Source organism: Rhinopithecus roxellana, chromosome 1 (genome assembly GCF_007565055.1).
Source record: "Rhinopithecus roxellana isolate Shanxi Qingling chromosome 1, ASM756505v1, whole genome shotgun sequence".
Taxonomy (NCBI): domain Eukaryota; kingdom Metazoa; phylum Chordata; class Mammalia; order Primates; family Cercopithecidae; genus Rhinopithecus; species Rhinopithecus roxellana.
Window position 1 is genome coordinate 34,675,632 of NC_044549.1, and position 27,564 is coordinate 34,703,195.

At 39.7% G+C, this 27,564-nt stretch overlaps 1 protein-coding gene across 1 annotated transcript in view; it reads left to right on the forward strand.

Annotated features, from left to right (window-relative positions):
• ATP6V1A (ATPase H+ transporting V1 subunit A) overlaps positions 1-16,437 on the forward strand; it is a 64,216-nt gene extending 47,779 nt beyond the window's left edge. Inside the window, exons 11-15 of the mRNA XM_010361017.2 lie at positions 360-423; positions 2,392-2,595; positions 7,736-7,830; positions 9,484-9,655; positions 13,727-16,437. Coding sequence (XP_010359319.1) covers positions 360-423; positions 2,392-2,595; positions 7,736-7,830; positions 9,484-9,655; positions 13,727-13,819 — 628 coding nt within the window. The 3' untranslated portion in view covers positions 13,820-16,437. The remainder of the gene's footprint in view (positions 1-359; positions 424-2,391; positions 2,596-7,735; positions 7,831-9,483; positions 9,656-13,726) is intronic.
• Positions 16,438-27,564: the final 11,127 nt, after the last annotated feature.

The window sequence follows — 27,564 nt, forward strand, 5'->3', positions numbered from 1 at the left end:
AGTGAAGATTCATGATCACTAGGTAAAGCCATCCTTTTTTTCTTGGAGCTTTTCCTTCTTGCTTCATCTATTTGATTAGAATAATAAAATTGATTATAATAAAATATCTCTCTCATATCTCATACTAGAAGGTGTTCTGTAGTTTCCATTCTTATTTACAACTTAAATACTGGCTTTTGTTTAAGATTTTTAGGTAAGATTTTCTTTCCAAAGGTCATTTCTGAAGTTATTTACATTAAAAAGTTGTTTACATTAAAATTGACTTTCAAAAAAATTTAACATTTATATATATGTTATTTTTCATAAGCGTTTCTAATGACTGTATTTTTTTGTAATGACCATTTTTTTTTTTAATTTAGAGTTTCTCCACCTGGTGGTGATTTTTCTGATCCAGTTACATCTGCCACTCTTGGTATCGTTCAGGTATGTCTTTCCCTAGTGTAGTCAACTTCTGAGCCTTTTCTCCTGTCTGCGGCCCCTGCTGTTCTAATGCGATCTAATGTAATCATTGTAAATTATTTAATTTAGTCTCTAAAGGATAGGCAATGGTAAAGTCTGTTTTAGAAACACTCTCAACACAGAGCCTTTAATACTGTGTTTTTTTCTTAGCTGTTTACGTAGGATTTATAATAAACTTAATATATAAGTGGAAAATATATCTAGGTAGCAAAAGTTTTATTAGTATTAGAGTAATACTATCCTTTAAGTCATAGTAACCCTAGTTATAGAAACAAAGCGGCCCAAAAATGTGTAATACTCAGAAGTTATTTCTCTTCACAGTATGGTCCAAGGCTCTCTTCTGTTTAGTAATAATTCTGAGTCCAGGATTCCTTCCATCTTGTGACTCCACTGTCACCTAGCCTGGTGATCATCTGCATCTAGCTGACACAAGTGAGCTAGGCCTTGAGGAGAAGGCATACCCACCTTTTTTGAACCTTAGATTCAAAAGTGACAGTCATTCCACTCATTCTGTTAGCCACATCCAGGTGAAAGCAAGGCTGGAAAATGCAGTTTCTGCCTAAGCATTTGCTTCCCAGTGACAAGACATGAATTTTAGTGGATAGCTTGACTATTAAAAGAAGCCCAAATAAAAGATGTGTACAAATCAGAGCTATAGTTAAAAAAAAAAAAAAGTGATGTATGTGTATTATTCATGTGGGAAAAACAGAATATTTACTTGTGTTTATGACAGTATCAGACAAAAGGAAAGGCCGGAGGCTAAATTTACAACTCTCAGGCTCTTTAACATTGCTAAACTTTTGAGTTTCAAATTTTGGGGAAACGGGATAGAGTTAGAAATGCATGGAATATCTGTGAATGTTTGCCCTTACAAAAATCACTGTCAGTTGTTATTGGATTGGCCCCGTGAATGATAGGGCGCTAAATTTAATCGAAACACTTAGATATTTTTGTTTTGTTTTGTTTTTATACAGAGTTTCGTTCTTGTTGCCCAGGCTGGAGTGCAATGGCACGAACTTAGCTCACTGCAACCTCCACCTCCCAGGTTCAAGCGATTCTCCTGCCTCAGCCTCCCAAGTAGGTGGGATTACAGGCACCCGCCACCACACCTGGCTAATTTTTTGTATTTTTAATAGAGACAGGGTTTCACCATGTTGGCCAGGCTGGTCTCGAACTCCTGACTTCAGGTGATCCACCTGCCTCGTCCTCCCAAAGCGCTAGAATTACAGGCGTAAGCCACCATGCCTGGCCAGTTAGAGGTTTTTAATCAAAGTAAAGTGTATATTCCATCTGCATAAACTTTGTCTGGTTCTATTGTACCATAATAATTTTCAAAAGAGTAAATTAATTTTTCTTTTTGCTGTTGGATTTGACACACTATTAAGAAAATACAGGTAAATTTTAAATTTGATTTGTAGGTATTACCCACTTTGAAAATGAAAGGAAATAGATTATTGTCATTTTCTGCAAATTTTATTCTGTCTTAATTTTACTTAGTATATATTAAAACGATGTATAATTTGACCAGTGAATTATAGAATTGCATATTTAGGGGCCAGGCATGTGGCTCATGCCTGTAATTCCAGCACTTTGGCAGGCCGAGGATCACATGAGGTCAGGAGTTCGAGATAAACCTGGCCAACGTGGTGAAACCCCATCTCTACTAAACATACAAAAATTAGCCAGGCCTGATGGCGCATGCCTGTAATCCCAGCTACTTGTGAAGCTGAGTCAGGAGAATTGTTTGAACCCAGGAGGTAGAGGTTGTGGTGAGCGGAGATCATACCACTGCACTCCAGCCTGGGTGATAGAGTAAGACTCTGTCTCAAAGAAAAAAAAAGGTTGCATGGTTAAGACAAATATGCTTCAGAATTTTTTTAACTTTGTTTTTTAAGAAAAATTACTGTTTTGTTTTGTTTTTTTTTTAATCAGGTGTTCTGGGGCTTAGATAAGAAACTAGCTCAGCGTAAGCATTTCCCCTCTGTCAATTGGCTTATCAGCTACAGCAAGTATATGCGTGCCTTGGATGAATACTATGACAAACACTTCACAGAGTTCGTTCCTCTGAGGACCAAAGCTAAGGAAATTCTGCAGGAAGAAGAAGACCTGGCAGAAATTGTACAGCTTGTTGGAAAGGTGAGTTGTTAAATTCCATGGAAGATAGATCTGTGGGTTACACTGGGGTGTTACAAGAATAGATAGAGCCTTAGATATTGCAGATTCTTGCCTAGCAAAATAAATATTTATTAAATATTTTTAATTGAAATTTTTAATTCTTTACAGTACTTAGCATGGTTCTTGGGTATATTGTAGGTGAGAAAGAAACACTTGATTTACTTTTATCTTGAAAGGGAATATACCCATCACCAACCAAATTAGAGGTGGTAGAGTTAGGATTTGTTAACATACATTTTTGTAGGAATGCTAGGGCTAGGTACCAGAAGGATTGGCTTCTAGTTCCTCCATTAATTAGCTATGTGGCCTTAAACAGGTGACTTACATTCTTGTGTCTGTATCTTGATTCTTCAAGGAAAGATAGTGTAATTAAATTTAGGCAAATTAAATGCCAGAATGAAAAGACTTCTCAGATAGTATGCAATGCTAGTTAGTACTCAGAGTTCTCTGTCTGGTTTTGTTCTTTTTATTATATGTTATAAAATCACCTCCTAATTTATTCCAAAAAAGGTTAATATTTGGAGATAGCTAACATTGTAGCATGTATTACTACTTATTATTTATAGAATAAAAATATTCTCTTATCTGCCCAATAAGAGAAGCAAGAAACAGGAATAACTGTAAAACCAGATAAAGGCAATACAAGAAAGGAAAAATATAGGCTAATATTGTTGATGAATGTAGGTATGAATGTAGATACTTAATAAAATATTAAATATTAGCGTATGAGGTCCAGTAGGATATTAAAGACAACAAAATGATGCATCATAAGCAAGTTTATCTCAGGAATGTCCATATTAGACACAGAAAATCTATTGTAATTCACTAAAGTAATAATATAATCAGAAAAGGATATTTCAATTAATGTAGAAAAATATTTGAAGTTTATTACAATTTTTAGAAACATCTTAGCAAGCAAGGAATGGAAGAGAACTTCCTTAATGTGTTGAAAGTAATATACTAAGACCTAGGGAAACCACTTTACTTACTGGAGAAATTTCAGATGCATTTCATTTAAAAACTGAGATTAAGACAAGCATGCCTAGTCTCATCACTGTGTTCAGTCGAATACCAGAGATCATAACCAATGATGTAAGAAGAGAAAAAAGAAAAGTTGTAAAGAAAGAGATAACAATGTCATTGTTTGTAGATAATGAACTCTTATACTAGAAATATAACAGAATTAATAGAGAAACAGAAATAAGAGTTCACTGGGGGGTTATGATTCAAGATAAACACAAATCAAGAGAATTTCTCTGTACTAGCAATACCAACTAGAAAATAAAAGTAAAAATAAGATGTTCTCAATAGCAACAAAAACTAGAGTGTAGGAACTAACCAGAAATACGTATTTCTTCTATGAAAACCACTTTTAAACTAATAAATGAAACAGAAGATGATCTGAAAATAGAAACAGTCCATGCTCTTGGATGGAATGACTTATTAAAAAGACGCCACTTCTCAGCCAGGCGTGGTGGCTCACACCTGTAATCTCAGCACTTTGGGAGGCTGAGGCGGGCAGATCACGAGGTCAGGAGTTTAAGACCAGCCTGGCCCATCTCTACTAAAAATACAAAAAATTAGCTGGGCATGGTGGCGGGCACCTGTAATCTCAGCTACTTGGGAGCCTGAGGCAGGGGAATTGCTTGAACCTGGGAGGCGGAGGCTGCAGTGAGCCAAAAATGCGCCACTGCACTCTAGCCTGGGCGACAGAGTAAGACTCCATCTCAAAAAAAAAAAGGGCCATTTCTCTTTAATCTGTAAATTCAATGTAACTCCAATCTAAAATTCATTTGATTTCACAAAGATTCACAACCTTAAATAAGAACAGTAAAGTGTGAGCTTTTCCCCTATTGGATAAGGGGAAATACAAAACCATAATAATAAAAATAGTGTGGTATTGGTAAAATAACAGACCAGCAGACCAGTGGAACAGAATAGAGATAGACTTGTGATTGTATAAACCATTGATATTGCAAAGATGGTACCAAAAATCAAGTGAGGAGAAGATAGATTGTTTTAGTCTGTGATAGAAAACTGTTTACTATTTGGAGGAAAAAAACAAAATTGGATTGTTCTCTAATTCCACATACAAAGTTAGAATCCAGATAGATTCACAATTTACATGGGAAAGGTAAGACTTTCAGTTTAATAGAAAACAAATATTAAGAAAATATCTTTGTGATCTAGAGTTGGAAAAGGACTTCTAAAATAAACCCCTTAACATTAGCCTTAAAACAATAAAAAGAGTTTTTTGATTACATGAAAAGTAAGCATTTATGTTTAGCAAAGGCCTATCCTGGTTAAGGATAACAGACCAGTGACATTGGGAGAGGAAGTTTGTGACATCTAAAACTCATGGACTGCCTGGGCATTGTGACTCACACCTGTAATCCCAGCACTTTGGGAGGCTGAGGTGAGTGGATGGCTTGACTCCAGGAGTTCAAGACCAGCCTGGGCAACATGACGTGACCTTGTCTCTACAAAAAATATAAAAATCAGCTGGGTGTGGTGGTGCAGGCCAGTAGTCCCAGCTACTTGGGAAGCTGAGGTGGGAGGATCACTTGAGCTCAGGAGGTTGAGACTACAGTGAAGCGATATCTCGCCACTGCACTCCATCCTGGGTGACAGAGTGAGACCTTATCTCTATTAAAAAATAAGTAAATACATAATAAGAAAAATGTTTAGAAAAATTTTAATTTTAAAAATACTTTTTAAAAAATTAAAGAAAAAAGCCGATGGACTAATGTCTAAAATGTACAAAGATCTCCTGTAAATGAATAAGAAGACTAGAACTTCAACAGAAATGTGGCCAAAAGAAAGAACAGACTGATTATAGAAAAGGAATCCCAAAAGACTAAGACCTATGGAGAATTGCTCAAGCAACACTGAGAACACCACATTATACTAGTTAAAATGTCAAATATTGCCCAGTGTTGTGGGGACAGAGGAACTGGTGGGCGGATTGTCTGTTGCTGCCATTGTGGAGACCAGTCTGATAGGACTGACTGACTTACCCTGGGACCTAGCAATTCTGTTTCTGGATATTTATCCCCAAAGAAATTCTCAAACAGGTCCTTAAGTGGATGTTTGTGGTGGTGGAAAAATAGAAGAAATCTGAATGTCCTCTACTGTGAGCAAAAGATGGAAGGTAAAATAGGGAGGGTGCACACCACAGAGGATGAAATATGTGAGAGCTGGAAGCTGCAGACCATGTGGCACAGCAGCATGGGTGGATCGAAACAAAGTAGCAAACCAAAGACACAAGTAAGAATGTTTTACATAATTAAAGACACTTGCACAAAATAAAATACACATTGTACATGAATTTATGCAAATAAAAGAATGCACATAAAACATTGTTTAATATTTACCTGTGGTTGAAGAGAGGACTACGGATAAAAGGGATTTACAAAAAAAAAAACTGGAGACCTGATCCTTACCTAAGGAGCTTAGCACGCATAAATAATGGAAGAATGTAGTTAACTCATTGGGCTTATCCATTTTCCACTCCCAAGAAATCTTTACCTGTTAGTGATCCCAGCAACACTAATATTATCTCTTAAGGCTGCTACGGCGATTGTAAAAGTTAGGGCTTTTGAGGTAGTGATATTTAAAGGATGAAGCTCTGTAACTTAGCTATACTAGTAAAATAGCACTCAGACATAGAATAGTACATACTTACTGTACTTCATAGTTCTAAATACTTTGTAATGTTTTTAAAATTCAACTATGAGCTATATAGATTTTTATTAAACAAACTTAAGACTGAGAATACAAATAATTAAGATAGCAAGCCAAGATGTGAAGAGATATTTCAAGAAAAGAATATCAAGCTTATGTATGTATGTATGTATTTATGAGAGGGAGTCTCGCACTGTCACCAGGCTGGAGTGCAGTGGCGCGATCTCGGCTCACTGCAACCTCCGCCTCCCAAGTTCAAGGGATTCTCCTGCCTCAGCCCCCTCGAGTAGCTGGGACTACAGGCGCGTGCTACCACACCTGGCTAATTTTTGTATTTTTAGTAGAGATGAGATTTCCCCATGTTTTCCAGGATGGTCTCGATCTCTTGACCTTGTGATCTGCCCACCTTGGCCTCCCAAAGTGCTGGGATTACAGGTGTGAGCCACAGCATCTGGCCAAGAACAGCAAGCTTTTTGCCACCCATGTTTGTTTGGGATTTTTTTTTTTTTTTTTTGTGAGACAAGTTCTCACTCTGTCACCCAGGCTGGAGTGCAGTGGCACGATCTCAGCTCACTGCAACCTCTATCTGCCTCCCAGGCTCAAGCAATCTTCCCACCCCAGCCTCCCAAGTAGCTGTGTCTACAGGCGCATGCCACCACGCCTGGCTAATTTTTGTATTTTTTGTAGAGACAGGTTTTCACCATGTTGCCCAAGCTGGTCTCGCACTCCTGAGCTCAAGCGATCTTCCTGCCTCGGCCCCCCAAAGTGCTGGGATTACAGGTGTTAGCCACTGCACCCGGACCCATGTTCTTAGCAGCACTGTTCACAATAGCCAGGAAGTGGAAGCAACCCAAATGCCCATCTATGGATGAATCCATAAACAAAATGTGGTGTGTGTTTGCGTGTGTGTATAAAATGAGATATTATTCAGCCTTAAAAAAGAAAGAGATCCTGTCACATGCCTCAGTACAGATGAACTTTGAGGGCATTATGCTAAGTGAAATAAGCTGGTCACAAAAGGATAAACATTATATGATTTCATTTTTATGAGGTATTTAAAATAGTCAAATTCATAGAAACAGAAAGTAGAATAGTGGTTACTGGGGCTGGGGGAGGAGAGAAAGGAGAGTTACTGTTCCGAACTTACAACATGGAAAAGCTCTAGAAATCTGTTTCACAGTAATGTGAGTATACATAACACTACTGCACTATATAATTAAAAGCGGCAAAGATGGTAAATTTTATGTTATATGCTTTTTAACCACAGTTTAAAAAGAACAGCAATCAAAAAGCAGTTATAAGTAAATTTATTAACAATAGGTGATTGTGGATTATATAGTTTCTGCTTGTTAATTAATTGCCGCCATCGATCTTACATTTTAGAGTAAATGTCTAAAAATATCTTTTTCTCTTCTAGGCTTCTTTGGCAGAAACAGATAAAATCACTCTGGAGGTAGCAAAACTTATCAAAGATGATTTCCTACAACAAAATGGATATACTCCTTATGACAGGTAAGCTATATTGATTTTCTTTTTTTATTTGAGGATTTTCTATTGTATTTTGGTGAAGGAGTACACATAAAAACCTTTTTTTATTCTCATATAGGCTCATACACTCTGACTTAGTAGATTGGTTTATTTGTATATTTGTAGTAGACATCTAATGACCTAATATGTCCCTTGTCTTGATTTGCTCATTTGTCCAATTATAACAGTATTTTCACTCATAACGTTCATCTATAGTTAGATTTAATTGTGGCTTAGTGCAGAAGCCTTCTTCGTTTCTTTCCACTGCCCATGTCTCCTTTACTCTGTTACGTTGTTGTTGTTTTGAGACAGGATCTCACTGTCACCCAAACTAGAGTGCAATAGTGCAATCTCAGCTACTGCAGCCTCAACCTCCTGACAGTTCTTTCACCTCAGCCTCCTGAGTAGCTAGAACTACAGGTGCCCACCACCATGCCCAGCTAATTTTTTTTTTTTTTTTTTTTTTTTTTTTTTTTTGGTAGAGACTGAGTTTTGCCATGTTGCCCAGGCTGGTCTCCAACTCCTGGGCTCAAGCAATCCACCCACCTCGGCCTCCCAAAGTGTTGGGACTCACAGGCATGAGCCAACACGCCTGGCTTCTTTTACTCTTTTCCTAAATAATTAATAGTTCTGCTTTCATGCCTCATTTCCCAAGAGTCCTATTGCTTGCTTTCTACCAAGGTCTCTGTTAGAGCACTCCAACTCCTACTCAGTGCTTTCTTTTTTTCATCATTATCAATGCTACTACTGAGGCTTGTTTAAAGTTCTCATTTCTTTTCAACTTTGAGAATTTAGCCCTTTCATGCCAGATTATCTTTTCTCCCTCAAATCATATTTGGCCCCATATAAGACTGAAGAAGGAACTGAGCCAATAAAAGGATTACCGGAATGTAAGGCAAGCAGTAAATATGCCAGTTTATCAGTAAGCCCCAGAAATTTGCTCTGTTGGGAACTTATGAAGCTTCTAGGAACCACCTACACAAAGATAACAAGGGAAAAATTCTTTGGAAAAGGTGTAATAGGAGTATGCATGAAATTATGTACGCAAATGTGTTTAAACATGTCCAAAAGTTGTAAGAATGTATGTGACTGAAATTGAGTATTTGTTCTTGTGTCTGTTACTTAAAAAGTATTGGCAAATGAAAATGAACACATTAAGAAAAAAGGGGCTACTACTAACTTTAGGAACTTGCAATTTCCTGCTTTCTTATTACTCATTAAACCTAATCCATTATCACAAGGGAGTCTTTACAACTCAGTTATTTTACCATTTGTGTTACTTATTTAACTGCATTGTACAAAAACAAACCCTCAGAGAGTCATTAGATTATAGCAATACTGTTTCATTGTTTCTCCAACTTGATGATTTTAACAGAGAAAAGTAAAATTTACCCTTAAAATAAATAAAAGAATATATATCTTCTTCTATCCCATATCCTGAGATATCTCTGTCCAAAAACTCTGGTTAAGTAGTTGTTGGTCTTTTCACTATTATTTTTTTATTCCTTATGTATCGTCTAATAAGTAAGCAATCTGCATACTTAGATAAAGAAACAAATGCTCTAGTAGTTTTATATAAAGTATGAACCTGTTTTGGAATTTATTTTTGTTAATTTTTTTGACCATCATTTATTCTAGGTTCTGCCCATTCTACAAGACAGTAGGGATGCTGTCCAACATGATTGCATTTTATGATATGGCTCGTAGAGCTGTTGAAACCACTGCCCAGAGTGACAATAAAATCACATGGTCCATTATTCGTGAACACATGGGAGACATCCTCTATAAACTTTCCTCCATGAAATTCAAGGTATATTTTGTTTCTGCTGTAACTTTTTTTATTTGAAAATGCTTCTTTTTTTTTCTCTTTTTTTTTTTAAGACAGAGTCTCGCTCTGTTGCCAGGCTGGAGTGCAGTGGCATGATCTTGTCTCACTGCAGCCTCTGCCTCCCGGGTTCAAACAATTTTCCTGCCTCAACCTCCCGAATAGCTGGGACTACAGGCACATGCCACGACACTCAGCTAATTTTGGGGTTTTTTTTAGTAGAGACAGGGTTTCACCACGTTGGCCAGGATGGTCTCGATCTCTTGACCTCGTGATCCGCCTGCCTTGGCCTCCCAAAGTGCAATGCTTCTTTTTTTTTTTTTTTTGAGGCGGAGTCTCACTCTGTTGCCCAGACTGGAATGCAATGGCCGGATCTCAGCTCACTGCAAGCTCCGCCTCCCGGGTTTATGCCGTTCTCCTGCCTCAGCCTCCCAAGTAGCTGGGACTACAGGCGCCCGCCACCTCGCCCGGCTAGTTTTTGTATTTTTAGTAGAGACGGGGTTTCACCGTGTTAGCCAGGATGGTCTCAATCTCCTGACCTCGTGCTCCGCCCGTCTTGGCCTCCCAAAGTGCTGGGATTACAGGCTTGAGCCACCGCGCCCGGCCGATTCTTTTTAATTTTTCTAGCTATTTTGAGCCCAAACCTGGGCTATAAAACTTGCAGTTATTTTCACACATGTTCAGGTTTTGTAAAACCAGTAGAGGCCTCAAAGTTATGTTCAAATAGGAATTCTGATGATAAAAATTAGTGTATCAGCCAGGCACAGTGGTTCTCATGCCTGTAATCCCAGCACTTTCAAAGGCTGAGGCAAGAGGATGACTTGAGCCCAGGAGTTCAAGACCAGCCTGGGCAACATGTCGAAATCCTGTCTCTACAAAAAATACAAAAGATTAGCCAGGTGTGGGGGCACACACCTCTAGTCTCAGCTACCTGGGAGGCTGAGGTCACGGCTGCAGTGTGCCATGATCGTGCCACTACACTCCAGCCTGGGCGACAGAGTGAGACCCAGTCTCAAAAAAAAAAAAAAAAATTATGTCATGTCTAAAATAAATGCTGATGTGTATTCCTTTTTGTCTTAGCTGCCAGGCAAATTAGAGCTTGCTTCATAGCTGAGCAACAATTACCTTACTCCAAGTGCCTATTAACCTCTAGCCCACATGTTCTTCTGAAATGACATCTCTGTTTACTTCTTTTAAATATCATGTACTGCACATCCTTTTTTAACTTTTTTTTTTTTTTCTTTTTTTCTTTTTTGAGACAGAGTCTTGCTCTATCACCCAGGCTGGAGTACAGTGGCATGATCTCGGCTCACTGCAACCTCCATCTCCTGGGTTCAAGCAATTCTCCTGACTCAGCCTCCCAAGTAGCTGGGATTACAGGTGCCTGCCACCACGCCCGGCTAATTTTTGTATTTTTAGAAGAGACAGGGTTTCACCATGTTGTCCAGGCTGGTCTCGAACTCCTGACCTCATGTGGTCCGCCCTCCTCGGCCTCCCAAAGTGCTGGGATTGTAGGCATGAGCCACCGTGCCTGGCCATTTTTTAACTTTTAAGTAGCCTCTTGTTCTTTTGGAAGTACACAAGATAAAAATAGATAATTAAATGAAATTATTAGTAGGAATTCAAATGTATAAGATTGTTTTTAATATTTGATCAGTTGAATTGTATTTATTTCTGTCATGACATCCAGGCATATTTACTAACCACCTACTGAGAATGATTCTCTGAATGTATATGTAATATAAAAATTTTAAGATAGTACATATATTTTGTGTGTGTGTTTACACTATAGATTGAAAGTAAACCTGTACAAATAGGTAATCACTATATTGAGAATTTAAAAACATTTACACCTTTTTAGTCTTGTCATTTCACCTTGAGATACATAAAATGAAGGAAGTAACCAGAATTTTGATATGGATATACAAAGTTGTTTATTAAATTTCTTTTTTTTTTTTTTTTGAGATGGAGTCTTGCTCTGTTGTCCAGGCTGGAGTGCAGTGGTACCATCTTGGCGCACAGCAACCTCCATCTCCCAGGTTCAGGCAATTCTCCCTGCCTCAGCCTCCCAATGTAGCTGGGATTATAGGTGCATTCACCACACCTGGCTAATTTTTGTAATTTTAGTAGAGACGGGGGTTTCTCTATGTTGGCCAGGCTGGTCTCGAACTCCTAACTTCAGGTGATCTGTCTGCCTCGGCCTCCCCAAGCGCTGGGATTACAGGCATGAGCCACTACACTAAGCCAAATTTCTTAAATGTCACCCAAGAATGAACAGAGCCGACAGTACATTATGGTGTGTCCATAAGATAGATATTATGAAGGCATTACCATTTTTGTCAAAAATATTCAAAGACATGGAGAAATGCTTATGTCACAGAGTGAAAAAACTTCCAAATGTAACTTGATCCAAATATTGTCTTAAAAAACTATATATTCATAGGAAGTATGTAGTAATAATTTCTATTTACGTGCTTATTGTGTCAAATTAACATCACAGGTATTTTTTAATGTCATTACTCTTCTGTAGCATTGTTTTGTGGCTGGACAGTAATATTTTTCTATTCATAGACACTTAGAAAATTTCCAGTTATTGGCCGGGCGCGGCGGCTCCCATCTGTAATCCCAGCACTTTGGGATGGATCACCTGAGGTCAGGAGTTCTAGACCAGCCTGACCAACATGGAGAAACCCCATCTCTACTAAAAATACAAAATTAGCCAGGCATGGTGGTGCATGCCTATAATCCCAGCTACTCAGGAGGCTGAGGCAGGAGAATCACTTAAACCTGGGAGGGGCAAGTTGCGATGAGCCGAGATCACGCCACCGCACTCCAGCCTGGGCAACAAGAGCAAAACTCTGTCTCAAAAAAAAAAAAAAAAAAAATTTCCAGTTATTGGCATGGACGACCATGTAGTTGTATGTAGTTGGTTTTGTGCATTTTCTTAGTATGGAGTCCCAGAAGTGGAATTATTGGGTTAGAGAACTGGAACATTTTAAAGTCTTTTTTTTTTTTGAGACGAGTCTCACTCTGTCACTAGGCTCGAGTGCAGTGGCGCGATTTCAGCTCACCGCAACCTCTGCCTCCTGGGTTCAAGTGAGTCTCCTGCCTCAGCCTCCCAAATAGCTGGGACTATAGGCGCACGCCACCATGCCCAGCTAATTTTTTTTGTATTTTTAGTAGAGACGGGGTTTCACCATGTTGGCCAGGATGGTCTCGATCTCCCGACCTTGTGATCCGTCCATCTCAGCCCCCCAAAGTGCTGGGATTACAGGCGTGAGGCACCAAGCCTAGTTAAGTCTCATTTATACATATTAGTAAGTTGCTTTTCATAAGGATTTTAAATAATGGTGCATTTTAACATTATTTCCTAAATTTTACTTTTCCATCCCAGTGTGATAATACCAGATGTTGAGCAAATTCTGTTTTGATTAAATTCCTAATTATCGCGCATTAAGTCATATTCATCTAATATATGAAGCGGCATAATTTCCCACTATTGTGCACACTGTTGAGGATAAAGCCTTTGGTCACTGAACGTGGTGATCAGGCAAAATGCAAAATTTAAATTTTGTTTTCTTTCTGTTTGGTTGGATTTGTATCCTTAAGAGAAAGGGAAAATGAGTCTAGTTTTACCTCCTGCCTGTGGTTTACCATCTAGTACTCAAAATATATAAAATACAGGTAACTTGGGCCAGGTGCAGTGGCTCACACCTGTAATCCCAGCATTTTGGGAGGCCGAGGCAAGTGGATCACTTGAGGTCAGGAGTTCAATACCAGCATGGCCAACATGGTGAAATCCTGTCTTTACTAAAAATACAAGAAAAAATTAGCTGGGCATGATGGTGGGTGCCTGTAAACCCAATTACTTGGGAGGCTGAGGCATGAGAATCACTTGAAGCCAGGAGTCGGAGGTTGCAGTGAGCTGAGATCGTGCCACTGCACTCCAGCCTGGGCGACAGAGTAAGACTCTGTCTCCAAAAAAAAAAGTAACTTACTAAACATAATGAAAATTATTTTCCAAATGCAAGTTGAATTTGTAATGTCTTCTTTCAGGATCCACTGAAAGATGGTGAGGCAAAGATCAAGAGCGACTATGCACAACTTCTTGAAGATATGCAGAATGCATTCCGTAGCCTTGAAGATTAGAAGCCTTGAAGATTAGAACTGTGATTTCCTTTTCCTCAACAAGCTCCTATGTGTATATTTCCTGAATTTCTCATCTCAAACCCTTTGCTTCTTTATCGTGCAGCTTTGAGACTAGTGCCTATGTGTGTTATTTGTTTCCCTGTTTTTTTGGTAGGTCTTATATAAAACTAACATTCCTTTGTTCTAGTGTTGTGAAGGGCCTCCCTCTTCCTCTATCTGAAGTGGTGAATGTAGTAAATATATATTATGGTTACACTACTGTAAACTTGTATGTAGGGTGATGACCCTCTTTGTCCTAGGTGTGCCCTTATCTCTATTAAATTGTAAACAGGACTACTGCATGTACTCTCTTTGCAGTGAATTTGGAATGGAAGGCCAGGTTTCTATAACTTTTGAACAGGTACTTAGTGAAATGACTCAATATCTATTGTGGTAATCTCATTGGCAAGCTTGGCATTTTGCAGAGGAATTGCTTTGCAGGAAATATTTAATTTTCAAAAACATAATGATTAATGTTCCAATTATGCATCGCTTCCCCCACTATAAATCAGGAATATTTGTGAGAAACTATTGGAAACTATACTCTTTTTATTTTTATTTTTTATTTATTTTATTTTATTTTTTTTGAGACGGAGTTTCACTCTTGTTGCCCAGGCTGGGGTACAATGGCGTGATCTTGGCTCACTGCAACTGCAGCCTCCCGGGTTCAAGCAATTCTCCTGCCTCAGCCTCCCGATTAGCTGGGATTATACAGGCATGCTTCACCATGCCCAGCTAATTTTGTATTTTTAGTAGAAACGGGGTTTCACCATATTGGTCAGGCTGGTCTTGAACTCCCGACCTCAGGTGATCCGCCCACCTCGGCCTCCCAAAGTGCTGGGATTACAGGCATGAGCCACCACACCCGGCCAGGGACTATACTCTTTTTAAAATAGACATTTGTGGGGCTCACACAATATATGAAACAGTACCCTCTGAAAAAGAGAAGAAAAGAATCAGGCAGTCAAACTTAGAGCAACATTGTCTTATTAAAGTATCGTTTATTTCACTAGAAAAAATTTAGTATCAAGGACTATTATATACTTCATTACTAGAAGTTCTTTTTAAAATTACATTTAAAACAATCACTGAAAACTTGATCCACATCACACCTTCTTTATTTTCCTTAAACATCTTGGAAGCCTAAGCTTCTGAGAATCATGTGGCAAGTGTGATGGGCAGTAAAATAGCAGAGAAGATTTTAGTAGCAATTAAAGGCTGTTTGCACCTTTAAGGACCAGCTGGGCTATAGTGATTCCTGGGGCCAGAGTGGCATTATGTTTTTACAAAATAATGACATGTCACATGTTTGCATGTTTGTTTGCTTGTTGAATTTTTGAACAGCCAGTTAACCAATCACAGATAATATTACTTTCTTTCATATGGTTTTTGGTTCACTGGCTTAAGAGGTTTCTCAGAATATCTATGGCCACAGCAGCATACCTGTTTCCATCCTAATAGGAATGAAATTAATTTTGTATCTACTGATAACAGCATCTGCATCACATGAAAAAAAAAAGATCATTTTATCCATCTTTTAAGTATATGTTTAAAATAATAATTTATGTGTCTGCATATTGCAGAACAGCTCTGAGAGCAACAGTTTCCCATTAACTCTTTCTGACCAATAATGCTGGCACCATTGCTTCCTCTTTGGGTAGAGGAAAGGGTGTGTGAACATGGCTAACAATCTCAAATACCCAAATTGTGATAGCATAAATAAAGTATTTATTTTATGCCTCAGTATATTATTATTTAATTTTTTAGGTAATGCCTATATGTTGGTCTATTAAGGAAAGAAGCAATCAGTAGAGAATTCAGGATAGTTCTGTTTAAATTCTTGCAGATTACATGTTTTTACAGTGGCCTGCTATTGAGGAAAGGTTTTCTTCCATACAACGTGTTTTAACCTTTGAGAACATTGACAGAAATTATGCAATGGTTTGTTGAGATACAGACTTAATGGTGCTGTTTAATCAGTTTGCTTCCAAAGTGGCCTACCCAAGAGGCCCTAAGACTAGTAGAAATTAAAAGGATTTCAAAAACTTTCTATTCCTTTCTTAAACCTACCAGCAAGCTAGGATTGTGATAGCAATGAATAGTATGATGAAGAAAGTTTGACCAAATTTGTTTTTTTGTTGTTGTTTTGAATTTGAAATCATTCTTATTCCCTTTAAGAATGTTTATGTATGAGTGTGAAGATGCTAGCGAACCTATGCTCAGATATTCATCGTAAGTCTCTCTTCACCTGTTACAGAATTTCAGATTGGTCATTGATAGTATGTATTTCTTTAGTAAGAATGTGTTAAAATTACAATGATCTTTTAAAAAGATGATGCAGTTCTATATTTATTGTGCTGTGTCTGGTCCTAAGTGGAGCCAGTTAAACAAGTTTCCTATGTATTTTTCCAGTGTTAAATCTCACACATTGTACTTTGAAAATTTCCTTCCATCCTGAATAACGAATAGAAGAGGCCATATATATTGCCTCCTTATCCTTGAGATTTCACTATGTTTATGTTAAAAGTTGTGTATAATTGTTAAAATCTGTGAAAGAATAAAAAGTGGATATAAATTAACATTTTTTTCTTTTTCTCTTTTTTATGGCACATTCTGCTAGAAAACGTGTACCTTTTATCTTGACTTACTGTTTTGGTATGACTTTTTAAAAATTTTTCCTTCCTTTTTATAGATTGTTTCTTAAGATTATGAAATTGAATTGGAGCCCTCACTATAGCGTGCAAAAAGTCCCATAATTGTATCACACTATGTTTTGGAAATATAATACACAGAATCCCATCCCATTCTGAATTTTACTTTAAATTGAGAAAGTGAGTGGTTTCTATAAATTCACTTTTAAATGCAAGGAAATCAGTAGTACTCTTCAGTTTTTAACAAGTGAACTAAAGCCTTGTAATTTATGATTTTGCAAGCCAATTTAAGGTCCAGTATAATAATGTAGCAACATCCTTTGTAGCAATTCATTATGTTATGTAGGATATATTTTATTTCCTTAAATGTTATATTTTTAACAATTTCCAAAGGAGTGAAGAAGCAGTGTCAAATAAACAGCTGTATATTACCATTGAGTCTGAAGTTTATGTAGAGAAATTTTTAAAATCATGAGAAGACTTCTTCATTATAGAGTCGGTAATTTGTTGTCCATTAGGTAATATCCCAATATCTTCAGCATATTAGCTTTACTGTATTGCTACAATATAGGAATATGAAGAAGGGAATCAACTTTCTCAAATGGGGTGATAAAATGCTAGTGAAGTTGTTCTAAGAGCTCAGTTTGAATTCCCGCAGAAGTTGACTCTGAGACAAGTAATTGAGTTTAGGTAGTTTATTTGGGAGATGGTATCAGGAAACACCATTAGGAAAGTAGAGAATTGAGACAGAATGGAAAGAAGCCAATTAAAGCGCTCGTTACCAACCAAGTTAATACTTTGGACTATGTAGCACAATCCTGCTGGGGAGTTTGGGGAACAAGTGAACAATGCACATCGCAGTTATCCCACCAGGGTGCAAGGAAGCTACAGTAACTTGTTTGACAATCAGCTCCTGTCGATTTTCCATTTGAAAGCTGTGCCCATAAAGATGGGGAGAGTCAATACACAGCACATGCATACAGGTAGATCAGGCCCTAGTGGCCACAGAAAACCCTATGCAAAATAATTTAAGTACTGGCAGTTGGGAGGTTGGGCTGGTGGCACTGAAATGGTGGTCATGGTTGAGGAGACAGAGGTAGGACACTACTAGCAACCACTGCAGCCTTCTTACAAATCCAGGAAAAAAATTAGTCAATTAGTAACTGAAAAGTTACTCTGGGCCAGGTGGCTCACGCCTGTAATCCCAGTACTTTGGGAGGCCAAGGCATGTGAATCACTTGAGGCCAGCAGTTCAAAACCAGCCTGGCCAATATGGTGAAACCTCGTCTCTACTAAAAATACAAAAATTAGCTGGGTGTGGGCTGGGTACAGTGTGGCTCATGCCTGTAATCCCAGCACTTTGGGAGGCTGAGGGGGGCAGATCACGAGGTCAGGAGATCAAGACCATCCTGGCTAACATGGTGAAACTCCGTCTCTACTAAAAATTAAAAAAAAAAAAATTAGCCAGGCGCGGTGGCAGGCGCCTGTAGTCCCAGCTACTTGGGAGGCTGAGGCAGGAGAATGGCGTGAACCCGGGATGCGGAGCTTGCAGTGAGCCGAGATTGCACCACTGCACTCCAGCCTGGGCAACAGAGTGAGACTCCGTCTCTAAATAAATAAATAAATAGCTGGGTGTGGTGGTGTGCCCCTGTAGTCCCAGCTACTCAGGAGGCCGAGGCAGAATTGCTTGAACCCAAGAGGCTGAGGTTGCAGTGAACTGAGATTGTGCCACTGGCACTCCAGCCTGGGCAAGAGCAAGACTGTCTCAAAAAAAAAAAAAAAAAAAAAGGCATTCTGCAAAATAAGGAAACACCATGTAAAAAAATCAGGAGACTTGGAGACAAGATATTTGAGAAAGAGCAGAGAGTACACATACTACCAATTTTGGGTATATGTAGACAGATGTGATTTAATGCTCCTGAAAGTAAAAGGATCAATGGGGATTTTGATCATTTATTCCCACCCCCTCATTATGTAGAAAAGGAAATTGAAGTTCAGGGAGGTTAACTGACTTGCCCTTGTCACAGAGCTACTTAATAGCAAAATCCTGGCTTCCTGATTCCTAGTGTTTCTTTGTTTCCACTAAATCATACTGTGTATCTTTTCCTTACATGTGTACATTTCATTCGGACCCAAGTAATATGAGCTAAAGTAACCTGAGAAAAACCAGTGAGAAATTACTGGCTAGACAAAGTGGACATGGACATGGGTAATATGATTCACTCATCTTTTTTTTTTTTTTTTTTTTGAGATAGAGTTTCTCTTTTTGCCCAGGTTGGAGTGCAGTGGTGTGATCCTAGTTCACTGCAACCTCAGCCTCACAGGTTCAAGCAGTTCTCCTGCCTCAGCCTCCCAAGTAGCTCAGATTACAGGCATGCACCACCACACCCGGATAATTTTTCGTATTTTTAGTAGAGATGGGGTTTCACCATGTTGGTCAGGTTGGTCTCAAATTCCTGACCTCAGGTGATCCGCCCTTCTCAGCCTCCCAAAGTTCTGGGATTATAGGCGTGAGATACCACGTCCGGCCCACTCATCCTTTTTTTTTTTTTTTAAGAGAGGCAAGGTCTCATTCTGTCGCCCAGGCTGGTGTGCAGTGGCATGATCATAGCTCATTGCAGCCTCAAACTCCTGGGTTCAAGAGGTGCTCCTGCCTCAACCTCCCAAAGTACTGGGATTAGAGACATGAGCCACCATGCCTGGCCAAGTTTTTTTTTTTTTTTTTTTTTTTTTTTTTTTTTTTTTTTTTTTTTGAGATGGAGTCTTGCTCTGTTGTCCAGGCTGGAGTGCAATGACATGATCTCGGCTCACTGCATTCTCTGCCTCCTGGGTTCAAGTGATTCTTGTGCCTCAGCCTCCCTAAGTAGTTGGGACTACAGGCATGTGCCACCATGCCCAGCACATTTTTGTATTTTTAGTAGAGACAGTTTCGTCATGTTGGCCAGGCTGGTCTCAAACTCCTGACCTCAGGTGATCAACCTGCATTGGTCAGCCTCCCAAAGTGCTGTTATTAGGTGTGAGCCACCACACCTGGCCCAATTTGTTTTTCTTAAGAAGGAAAATGTGAGTGGAAAATTGTTCGAGTTTGAGCCAGAGTTGAAGAACATGAATCTGGAAATAACCATTTTTACCAAAATTGTATAGAGGTCTTTAAAGAGGGGAGGAACAAGAATATAAAAATAATAAATATCTGATAAAGGACTTATATCCAGAATATGTAAAGAAATCAAACAAAAAAGTAGAGATCTTTATAAATAGATAAAAGAATTAACAGATGCCTCAAAAAATGGCCAATTATGTGAAAAAGTTGCTCAACTTCAAGTCATCGGAAATGCAAATTAATATATATGATACCTCTTCATACCCACTAGAATGGCTAAAATGGAAAGGACAGAATGCCAAGTACTGGTGAAGATGTGGAGCAACAGGAACTGTCATACATTTTTGGCAAGAGTATAAATTTGTACAACCACTTTGGAGAACTATTCTGACAGAGTCTACAAAATTGAATTGGGAATAACTAATGACTCACAAATCCCATTCTGAGGTCTATACCCAACAGAAATGTATACATATATGTTCACAAAAAGACATGTACCAAAATGTTCATAGCAGCACTATTAGTAAAAGCCCCAAACTGGGAACTACCTGGCTAACAGTTTGGAAGAACTGAAGTAAGTTGTGGTATATTCGCACAATGAAATACTATACAAAAATGAAAGTTAACAACATGCATGTATCTCACAAACATAATGTTTAAAGAAGCCTAACAACAGCGAATGATTCAATTTATATAAAATGTAAAAGAACAACTTATCTATGGTGTTTCAAGTCAGGATAGCAGTTACACATGGTGGGGAGGGGGATGTTAATAACAGGAGGGTAGACTGGGTGCAGTGGCTCATGCCTGTAATTCCAGCACTTTGGGAGGCCGAAGCGCGTGGATCACCTGAGTTCAGGAGTTCGAGACCAGCCTGGCCAACATGGTGAAACCCTGTCTCTACTAAAAATATAAAAATTAGCCAGGCATGGTGGCACATGCCTGTAATCCCAGCTACTAGGGGGGCTGAGGCAGGAGGGAGGCAGAAGTTGCAGTGAGCTGAGATCATGCCACTACACTCCAGCCTGAGTGAGAACACAGCAAGCCTCCATCTCAAAAAAAAATAAGTAAATAAAATAACAGGAGTGTAGCAGAAGGGGGGCTTCTGGAGTGCTGATAATGTTCTGGTTCTTGATGTGGGTCCTGATAACAAAGATGGGTTCACTTTGTAAAAATCCATGCACACGATTCAAGCACTTTCCTGTATATACGTCATACTTTACTAATAAGTTTACAAAAACAAGTAATGATTATACTTAAGAGGTTTATATTTCAAGTAGTTTTGCATTAAGAAATATATAGTAGTGGTTTAAAAATACTTTTAGGTTTTACCTAATAAGAAAATGATGTTTTTGTTTGTTTGATTTTTAAACTTACACTTTCCTAGCAGTGGTAATAGATTTAAATTTTTCAGTTCAGATACTTTCAATTCTCTTTGCAATCAATAGCTTGCTTTGTCGGATAGCTGACCTGAATTTGGAGAATAGTCTGTTCTTGGAACACAGTCAGAATGCATAAACTGTTGTCTCTTCACAGTGCTGTAGCCAGTTGCATACAAATATGTACTCAGGTGTCCGTCAATACATATCACAGCCCCCTAAAGTAGCAATGGATGACTGTTAGAAACAGGTTTAATGTTTTAAGTAATTATACATCTTAATTAGATGTTACCCAAACTTGTCCGAATGTAAGAAACATGGAATTGTGTTAATACGGATTCCCAGGCCCTGCCCCAAACCAACCTGAATTGGAATCTCTAGTCTAGGGAAAGGGTAGGGGAAACGATTTAACAAGCATTCCAAGTATTCTTACCATGTGGCAAGTTTTGGGAAACAGCTATCTTTATTCCATGCTTAGCTATGAAAAGTAACATGAGGCTAGGCGCAGTGGCTCACGCCTGTAATCCCATCACTTTGGGAGGCTGAGGCAGGCAGACCACGAGGTCAGGAGATTGAGACCATCCTGGCTAACATTGTGAAACCCCATCTCTGCTAAATAATACAAAAATTAGCTGGGTGTGGTGGCACACACCTGTAATCCCAGCTTCTCAGGAGGCTGAGGCAAGAGAATTGCTTGAACCCAGGAGGCAAAGGTTGCAGTGAGCCGAGATCGTGCCACTGCCCTCCAGCCTGGGCGACAGAGCGAGACTCCGTCTCAAAAAAAAAAAAAAAAAAGTAGCATGAGAGACTTAGATGTAAATAAGCATTCTCCCAGATGTTGACTAGTTTTATCATAATCTCAGCATTATAAGGTGTTGCAGAACAATTTATCCTTTATGAGGTACCTTGGTACTTGCCTTAAACTGTGCTCTGCTGATTCACATGTATTCTGACTCATTTAGACTCAGAATAGCCTGGCACTCAAAGTTTTCCTAAATCATGAAATTTTAGCAATAATAACTGTAATGCCTATGGATTTTAAACAGGATTCTATTATAGTAGTTTCAGGTATTTTACTGAATGGACCAACAGGTTTTTTTCTGTCCATTTCTCTATACATGGGAGATTTTAAAAAGGAATCAAAATTCTGCAATATAGCTTGTGAACATAATTATAAAGGAGTATAATTTAGTTCCATTTTTAAAAAACAGCATTTGTTGGCCATGCACAGTGGCTCACATCTGTAATCCCAGCACTATGGGAGGCCAACGCAGGTGGATTTCTTGATCCCAGAAGTTCAAGACCAGCCTGAGCAACATACACAGTAAGACCTCCTCTCTACAAAAAAAATTAAAAATCAGCTGGGCATGGTGGCATATGCCTGTAGTTCCAGCTACTTGGGGGGCTGAGGTGGGAGGATCACTTAAACTCAGGAAGTCAAGGCCGCAGTGAGACATGATCATGCCACTACACTTCAGCTTGGGTGACAAGAGTGAGACCCTGTCTCAAAAAAAAAAAAAAAAAAACCAAAAACAACAACAAAAAACAAACAAACAAAAAACCCTGGCATTTTTCCTGGGATTCAAAAAAAATTTTTTAACCCATCAAGATAAAATTTTTTAGTTTGAATTTTCTGGTTTTTTGGTTTGTTTGTTTTTTGTTTTGTTTTGTTTTTTGAGACATTGTCTTGCTCTGTCATCCAGGCTGGAGTACAGTGGCACAATCTCAGCTCACTGCAGCCTCGACCTCTTGGGCTCCAGCAACCCTCCCACCCCAGCCTCTCGAGTAGCTGGGACAACAGGTGCATGCCACCATGCCTGGCTATTTTTCTTTTTATTAGAGACAGGGGTCTCACTATGTTGCACAGACTCAAGTGATCCTCCCACCCTGGGTCTCACTGTGTTGCTCCTGGGCTCAAGTGATCCTCACCCTAGCCTCCCAAACTGCTGGCATTACAGGCACAATCCATCACACTCAACCTAGTTTGACTCTCAAAAATCATCAGAATAGCTCTTGCATTGTTATAACTCTCAAAAAGCTAATACATTTAGTTTTTCCTTGATGACTTAAAATTGTACTGAGTCTTGGGACACCTTGTATAAAAGTCCCAAATTGCTTTAAATCACATAAAATCATATTTTTATTTACTTTATTTATTTATTTTTGAGATGGAGTTTCACTCTTCTTGCCCAGGCTGGAGTGCAATGGTGTGATCTCAGCTCACCGCAACCTCTGCCTCCTGGGTTTAAGCAATTCTCCTGCCTCAGCCTCTGGAGTAGCTGGGATTACAGGCGTGTGCCACCACACTTGGCTAATTTTGTATTTTTTAGTAGAGATGGGGTTTCTTCATGTTGGTTCAGGCTGGTCTCAAACTCCCAACTTCAGGTGACCTGCCAGCCTTGGCCTCCCAAAATGCTGAGATTACAGGTGTGAGCCACTGCACCCAGCACATAAAATCATATTTATGGCCTTAATTTTTTAAATCGCATGTTTCATTTTAAAGTCTTTATAAAGCCCTTTCGACATTTACCCTTATATGATTTATGACGGTATTTCCCCAGTAATTCCAGCATGGAATTACAGGTTGAGTTTTCTGGAAGCAGATGAACTTCCAGAGTCATCTTGGTGGAGATTGGGATGCAAGTGGCTACTTAGCAATAAACAAGTTGGAAAGGAAGGGAGCAAAAGCAGGAATGGGCAGAAAATAAGTAAAGTACAAAGCAGGCCTGACAGACTTGTCCACTCCTAGGCAGAACCTCTGGAGTTTGCCAGAGTTGACATGCATCAGCCTAAAATGGCCTGGCCTTTATACCCCTGCCTCTCTTGGTCCCCAGATTCAAGATACCTGCGAGAATGTCATCTCAGATTGCGTGGTTTTCAGCAACTGTAGAGTAAGAAGGAGCTGATAGCTGGAGGCTGTCTGCTGATCACACTCCTGGCAGCTGGGCAGCAAGTTTTTCCACAAAGGGAAACCTGCACAGTGCACTTCAGTGCCGTGAGATGGTTTTAGGAAAGAGACAGATGAATAGTATGCATTTTAACGTATGGAGGCAAACATTTAGCACTTTAAATCCACGATTTCAAGGATTTGCTTAAGGAGGCAGCCAAACTATTCAGTATTTTTTAAAGTGAGTCATTTTTAAAGAAAACTATTAAGTATACAAAATCACAGACGTAAAAAGATATGGCAAAAATAAGGGTGGTTTTCAAATGACAGGAACTTCAGCAACACTGCTTGTAAGTCAAAAATCGGACTGACTGTTTTAGTATCAGTTAAAACGTAAGTGCTTACTGGCCAGGCACAGTGGCTCATGCCTGTAAGCCTAACACTTTGAGAGGTAGACTTGGAAGGATTGCTTGAGTCCAGGAGTTCAAGACTAGCCTGGGCTAGTGAGACCCTGTCTCTACTAAAAAAAAAAAAAAAATTTAGGCTGAGCATGGTGGCTCATGCCTATAATCCCAGCACTTTGGGAGGCCGAGATGGGGAGATCATTTCAGATCAGGAGTTCAACACCTGCCTGGCCAACATGGTGAAACCCCATCTCTACTAACAATACAAATATTAGCCATGCATGGTGGCATATGCTTGTAATCCCAGCTACTTGGGAGGTTGAGGCAGGAGGATCACTTGAACCTGGGAGGCGGAGGTTGCAGTGAGCCGTGATTGCGCCACTGCACTCCAGCCTGGGTGACAGAATGAGATTCTGGCTCAAATAAATAAATAAATAATAAATTTAAAAAATACAAGTGCCTACTGAATACCTTTAGAAGTATTCAAGGTAAATGTTAGCCTTGTATTATATAGAAATTCATCATCAAATGCAACACTCTTCAGGAAATAACTACTTCAAAATTAATAGAACATATTTCTTGATATTTGAATCATAACCTGTTGGCATTAACTTTGATTAAACTACTGCCAAATCAGTTTTTGGTTTTGCTTGTTTGTTTGTTTTTTCTTTTTGAGACAGGGTCTCACTTTGTCACCCAGGCTGGAGTGCAGTGGCGCCATGTTGGTTCACTGCAGCCTCTCCCTCCTGGGTGAAGCCTTAAGCGATCCTCCCACGTCAGCCCCCCAAGTAGCTGGAACTAAAGATGTCTGTCACCATGCCTGGCCGGTGAGGCTCTGTCTCAAAAAGAAAAAAAAGAAGAAAAGAAATATTACTTGTAATAGCTCCTGCTGGTGAAATGCACATTTTCCCTTTGCCAGGCCAGTTCACATATTCTGATGGAGTGTTGGCTGATAAGAATTCGCAGCAGCGTATTTGTACTGTACTGTACTGTACTGTATTTGCCCTCAACCAACAGCAGCTGTCACATCTGGAGATGCCTGGAAGCTGAAGCCCTCTGTTTCCCCCACCCACACACCCAGCTGCACCCAAATCAATATGAGGGTATCAAAGACGAATCCTCTTGCCTCAAGGTGACGCCAGTCTGTGATGCTCCTGAGCTCCCTGTGGGACCAGGCTGAGGAGAAACTTCACTGGCACCCACATCAGCATCTTCTATTTCTCCTTCTCTTTCCTACTTTCCTCACTCCCTTATGAGTTTCAACTAAGCAGCACTCCCTCAATAAGCCACTTTCATAGGAATCTCATTCTCAGGCTCTGTTCCTGGGGAACTGAACTGAAGACATTTCCTTTTCCACAGAATTCTCACTGAGCAGAAATAACTACTGTGAGTTTTACAGTTACATTGAACAGAATCATAGGGTTGTCTTGTTCCAGGAAGTTCTCACTAAAAGAAAGCCTTCAAGTGATGTATTAAGAATGTATTAGGCCACGCGCTGTGGCTCATGCCTGTAATCCCAGGAATTTGGGAGGTCGAGACGGACGGATCGTGTGAGGTCAGGAGTTTGACACCAGTCTGGCCAACATGGTAAAACCCCATCTCTACTAAAAATACAAAAATTAGCCGGGTGTGGTGGCAGATGCTGTAATCCCAGCTACTCAGGAGGCTGAGGCAGGAGAACCGCTTGAATCTGGGAGACGGAGGTTGCAGTGAACCGAGATCATGCCACTGCACTACAGCTTGAGTGACACCCTGTCTCCAGAAAAAAAATAAAAATGTATTATTTTGGGCTGGGTGCAGTGGCTCATACCTGTAATCCCAACACTTTGGGAGGCTGAGGCAGGTCGATCACTTGAGGTCAGGAGTTGGAGACCAACCTGGCCAACATGGTGAAACTCCATATCTCTACAAAAAATACAGAAATCAGCTGGGTGTGGTGGTGGGCACCTGTAGTCTCATCTACTTGGGTGGCTGAGGCAGGAGACTCCCTTGAACTCAGGAGGTGGAGGCTGCAGTGAGCCAAGATTGTGCCATTGCACTCCAGTCTGTGTGACAGAACGAGGCTCCATCTCAAAATTAAAAAAAAAAAAGCCAGGTGCAGTGACTCACGCCTGTAATCCCAGCACTTTAGGAGGCTGAGGCGGGTGGATCACAAGGTCAGGAGATCGAGACCATCCTAGCTAACACAGTGAAACCCTGTCTCTACCAAAAATACAAAAAATTAGCCAGGCGGCGCTGTAGTCCCAGCTACTCGGGAGGCTGAGGCAAGAGAATGGCATAAACCTGGGAGGCGGAGCTTGCAGTGAGCCAAGATAGAGCCACTACACTCCAGCCTGGGCGACAGAGCGAGACTGCATCTCAAAAAAAAAAAAAAAAAAAAAGAAAGAAAGAAAGAAAGAAAAGGAAAAAGAAACATTGTGTTCCAAAAAAAAAAAAAAAAAGAGAGAGCAAGAATGTATTATTTTTTGGTTAAGATACCTACCCATTTTGAGCATTTTTGCATCATTTCATAGAAAGCTTCTTCAGTGTGTCAGCCTTCATTTTGAGAGACTTAAGAATTCAAGTCAGTCCCTTCCTTCCTTCCTTCCTTCCTTCCTTCCTTCCTTCCTTCCTTCCTTCCTTCCTTCCTTCCCTCCCTCCCTCCCTCCCTCCCTCCCTTCCTTCCTTCCTTTGACATGGGCTTGCTCTAGGCCCAAGCAATCCTCCCACTTCAGTCTCCCGAGTAGCTGGAACTTCAGGTATGCACCACCACATCTTGCTAATTAAAAAAAACTTTTTTTTTTTTCTAAGACAGGGACTACAGGCACACGCGACCATGCCTGGCTAAGTTTTAAATTTTTTGTAGGGTCTAACTATGTTGCCCAGGCTGATTTCAAATTCCTGAGCTCAACCAATCCTCCCTCCTTGGCCTCCCAAAGTGCTAGGATCACAGGCTTCTTAATCACACTACCAAATTTTTGTTTTCTTTTCTTTTCTTTTTTTTTTTTTTTTGAGACAAACTCTGGCTTTGTCACCCAGGCTGGAGTGCAGCACTGTGATCATGGCTTACTGCAGCCTGGGACCTCAGGCTCAAGCAATTCTCCCACTTTAGCCTCCTGAGTAGCTGGGACTTGCCACACCCAGTTAATTAAAATATATTTTTTTGGAGACATGGGATCTCACTATGTTGCCAGGCTGGTCTCAACTGTCAACCTCAAGCAATCCTCCTACCTTGGCCTTCCAAAGTGTTGGGATTACAGGCATTAGCCACCATGTCCAGCCTAGCATCATTTTTATTTTGCCTAG